The 4,952-nt window shown below is 30.7% G+C and overlaps 1 protein-coding gene across 6 annotated transcripts in view; it reads left to right on the forward strand.

Moving 5' to 3' along the window:
* The window catches only part of ZMYM4 (zinc finger, MYM-type 4), a 99,997-nt gene that overhangs the window by 25,116 nt on the left and 69,929 nt on the right, over positions 1-4,952 (forward strand). Inside the window, exons 2-3 of one of the 6 annotated variants that reach the window (XM_014541515.1) lie at positions 1,058-1,192; positions 3,021-3,160. The exons of 4 other annotated variants lie outside the window; for them this stretch is intronic. Coding sequence is in view for 1 of the 2 variants with exons in the window: in XM_014541514.1 (XP_014397000.1) it covers positions 1,156-1,192 (37 nt within the window). In the remaining variant the exon portion in view is untranslated. The remainder of the gene's footprint in view (positions 1-1,057; positions 1,193-3,020; positions 3,161-4,952) is intronic. One more of the 6 variants, XM_014541514.1, reaches the window with a different exon arrangement.

Consider the following 4,952-nt stretch of genomic DNA (forward strand, 5'->3'; position numbering starts at 1 on the left):
TGTCAATACAACAAAATAGCATACATATCAAATCGCATATATCTCAACATATGTGTAACTCCATCTATTGAAAAAAATCTGCATTATTAACTGGTACACCTGGTATATGGGGAGATGATTGCTTAGGACTTGGCTGTGTTCACTCTCAACTTAATAGAAATATAAAACTTTTTTCCTACATAGTTTTATACATTTATACTTGTGCTATTGGTTAGAGTTTTGGTCACTGTGCATCTGTCCAACAATTGATATTATCAGACTTTTAAACCTTGTGAATATGGTAGGTATAACATGAAATTCATATTTTTATAAAATTGGATTTCCCTGATTAATAATTTATTTGAATACATTTTCATATTTGCTGGTCATTTCAGATTCCTCTTTTGTAAGATGACTGTTCAGTTAAATCTATTGTCTATTTACTATTGGGTTGTTGGTATTTTCTTAAATTGTAGTTCTCTAAATATTATGAAGAATAAACTTGTCAGTTGTAGATATTACAGATAACTTTTCTTAATTCATGACTGGTTTTTAGAAATTCTTTGCATAAGCAGATATTAATTTTAATGTAGTTGAATGATAACAATTGTATCAGTCTCTTTCTTTGTGGATTGCTTTTTCCCTCCATTATATTTAGGAACATTTTTCATAGGCTGAGGCCGATTAGAAAGATCTCTGATATTAAATCCTAACATGTTCATTAGTTGTATCTTTTACCTATAGCTGTTGAATTATCCTAGATTTAATTTATTTTATGGCTTGGGTTAGGGAACTAATATTATTTCTTTTCATAATGCTTACGTTGTTTCACCGCCATTTATCAAAAACTACTTCCTTTTCCCAGTGATCTACAAAGTTATTCTATAATGTATATCTGTGGGCTTTTTTCCCTATGTTCTCAGTTAATGTTCCAGTGGACTATTTCTTTATTACTGTGCCAGTACCGTGTTGTCTTAGTTAATTCAGTTATATAATAAATCTTGATAATCTTATGGTTCAGAACCCTGAAAATTGTTCTTCAGGAATGTTTTGCCTATTCTTGCATTGTTCATTTTAGAAATACCTCACCAAGTTCCTGACAAAACAAAATTAAACAACAATTTGGGAATTTGATTGGAATTGTCTTGAATCTATAAATCAAGAGAGAGAATTGGCATGTTTATGATACTGAGTCTTCCTATCTATGAACTTGGTATGTCTTCACATTCATTAAAATCTTTAATGCCTTTCAATAAAATTTTATAATCTATAAAGCTTTTTATTTTAGATTTTAACATTTAAGTGTTATTTAATTTGAAATCTATTTTTAGAGTTCGGATAAGACTGGGTTCTACATTATTTTTAGATGAGTAGCTGTTTGTGCTACCATATGTTAAATAATTTATCTTTTCACCTAAATAATGTTTTCATCACTGAATTGGCACTGCTGAAATATGTTTAAGTTCTGTAGATGTGGAAATCTCCTTTTGGAATTTCTGTTACATTCTATTTATTTATATGTATTTATATTGTAAATAGTACTGAATATTAATATTTACTTCTATACCAGTATCACTTATTTTACTTGTATATATTATAATTAGAAATGTCTTTCAATTTATTTAGGTCTTCTTTTATTTCTTGGCAATATTTTGTAGTTTTCAAAACATTGGTCTTGTACATATTTTGTTATTTCTATGTTTTAAATTTTTATGCTTTTAAAAGTTAAATTTGTGAGGTATAATGGATAGATAAGACTTTATCATATTTAAAAATCACTTTTATTTTCAATAAATGTTACTGATACAACTAGATATCCAAAAATTTTTTATTTTAACTCTTACATTACACTACATCCAAAAATTAACTTGAGATGGATGATAAACCTAATCATAAAGCTAAGGCTAAAACTATAAAGTTTTTATGAAAAAAACAAGTGAAAATACTCATGATTTTGGGATTAAGTTTCTTAGAACAGTAAGAATGTAGACCACAAAGATATAATAATAATAAAATGTGATTTTATCAAAATTAAAAACTTGAGCCTTTCAAAGGACATCACTGAGGTAATGAAAAGGCAACCTATAGAATAGATAAATGGATGGGTATATTAAAGGATGGATGGGTGGATATGTAGAGAGAGGTATAGATAGTGAAAATATAGACTCCCATCTATTTCTATCTATTGATCTAAACAATAGAAGACTTGTATCCAGAATATATAAAGAATCCTTACAACTTAATAATGAAAAGACAAACAATGAAATTTTTCCAATGGGCAAATATTTGAAGACACTTCATAAAAGAAAAGGAATGACCAATACACACATTTTTTTTGACATCATTAGTCAGTATAAAAATACAAGTTAAAACCACAACAAGATGCCATTATCCTTCCCAATAAAATAACTAATTCAAAAGACCACTTTAGTAAAATGGGAAGTTCCTCGAAAAACAGACTTGTAAAATGAATTTAGTGTAAGTCATCCAACTCTGTTATTCTTGAAAGTTGTTTTGTCTATTCAAGTCTTTTGCATTCACATATACAACTTAGAATCAACATGTAAATTATACAATCAAGCCTCTGGGACTTTGATTGGAATTGATTAAATCTATAGATCAATTTTGGGGGGAGAATTAGCATCTTAAATGTATTGAGTCTTCATAACCACAAAAATGGTATTCTTTTTATTTTGGTCTTCTTTAAATCTCCAAATAATTTCTAAATTATTGTTAAATGATTCTCAAGCATTATTGGACATCATGAGCAAAATTATCTAGGGGGCACTTGTTTTTATTTTGTTTAAATTGAGATAAAATTTGACATAAAACATTGAATTAGTTTTAGGTGTACAACATAATGTTTTGCTATATGTATACTGTGAAATGATTACAGTAAGTTTAGTTAACATACATTGCTAGTTTTTTAAACTTTGAAACACTATTAGAAATATATTTTATGCTGAGACCTACGTGTATACACAAAATTTTTTTGTAGTATTATTATCACTCTGAATGATGCGCTTTGTTTTCTGTTCTAGCTTATTTAAACAAATCCTGGCCCTGGCTCACTAATGGGTTGGTACCTGCAGTTTGAAAGAAGAGTGAATTGTTGTATTCTAGTTATTATCCCATTTCCATGAAAAGTTTCCTGCTGGTCACTGGCCTATTAATAGCTAAGGTACTTTTTCAGTTTAGGATCATAAGTAAGAATTAAAATTCTTCCTGTTACTGTAAGTGTGCCCTGATATGAATCAGGGTCTCTCATTAAGGAAGGAAGCTAGAATGGCTGTTGAGGAACCATCTAGTCATTTCAGACAAAGCCACATGATTCAGCTGTTGATGAATTGCAAGCTTATCAAGAGCCAGTTATTTCCAAACCTCTTTATTCTAGATGTCATTGTAATTATATTATTTTAATTGTACCATTTTTACACTAGTGAAATTTACTTGTTTCTGTGAATAATTTGAATGCTTTAGAAAGAAAGACTTACTAAGTATGTCGGTAAAAATATGGAAGTGCAAGTGTCTTTATTTTCTCATTTCACTCTAAAGAAACCAAAATTGCAGTAATGAATACTGTATTATGGTTCTGATTTGTTCAAGAAAGAAGTCATAGGATACGTACACTTAAAGTCTTGCCCGATTATCACATGATTGCGTAATGTGCTTTTATATATTCCAAGTAAAAATAAATGTTTAAGGCGTGTACATTTTGTTTTTTTAATGACACTTGGCTTTGTGGGACTCTTAACAGTTGAACTACATTTCTGATTTTATAGTTTAAAACGGCTTTATTATTTAGGAAATTATATTTTCTTGAATAACAATAAACCACCTCCTAGAAATATTTAAGTGACAAACTGCTAAGTTAAGTTTTTATTAAAAATGAACCAAGATTTTCTCATTTTTATGTTTTTTGTTTGGTTTTGCATTCTTTGGAGTTCGTGCTTTCTTTTCTTTTGATTCTTTGTTCCTTTATATAAGAGAAAAGCAACTGCAGAGAATTGTTAGAGAAATATGACTTCTAAAGTTATAATTGATATTACCTTATTTCTGAAAATTATGTTTTGATGAAAAACTAAAATATATGAAAGGAATTAAATGCTGTATTAACAGTGAAAGTAACTGACAGCCCTTTCTCACAATGTTCATTTATGCGGTAATTGGGTTCCATAGTTGGTTGTACTTTAAAATGAAACGACTCTTGGGTACCAGATAGAAATATCAATATTCCATTCAAGCAAGGACTAAGCAGAAGAAGGACACAAAGTACAAATTAATTTGACATCATGAAATTTACTTTCATTAGCAAACACAAATTGCTTACAATAACTTTCATTTTCCTTTCACAAAATCTAACAATCTACCTGCTTTTAATTCATATACTCTTTTCATTCTTTATATACTGACTAGAGGCCCGGTGCACGACATTCATGCACTGGGAGATGTGAAGGTACCTCAGCCCGACCTGCACCCTCTCCAATCTGGGAGCCCTCAGGGCAGCCCTCTCCAATCCGGGAGTTTCTGTCTGTCTTTGCAATCATATGAGCGAATTGTCTGAGACCTCAACTCAGTTTGGTTTGTTGCTCACAGAATAATAGAGGCATTTTTTTTTTTCTTTGCTTCATTGGTGGAGATTTCCTGGAAGTTTTAGGATAGCTTCCCTTTAATTTTTCCTAGACACGCTGATTTTACTTATGTCTCTCACCTTTGCTTTCCCTCCATCCCCCACTGCAACAGTAACTTGCTTCAGGCTCACTTTGCTCTAGTGCAGTGGTCCTCAACCTTCCTAATGCCGCGACCCTTTAATACAGTTCCTCATGTTGTAGTGACCCCCAATTTCATTGTTACAAATTGAACATCATTAAAGCATAGTGATTAATCACAAAAACAATATGTAATTATATATGTGTTTTCCGATGGTCTTAGGCGACCCCTGTGAAAGGGTCGTTCGACCCCCAAAGGGGTCG

This window comes from Myotis brandtii, unplaced genomic scaffold (assembly GCF_000412655.1).
Source record: "Myotis brandtii unplaced genomic scaffold, ASM41265v1 scaffold274, whole genome shotgun sequence".
NCBI classification, from domain to species: domain Eukaryota; kingdom Metazoa; phylum Chordata; class Mammalia; order Chiroptera; family Vespertilionidae; genus Myotis; species Myotis brandtii.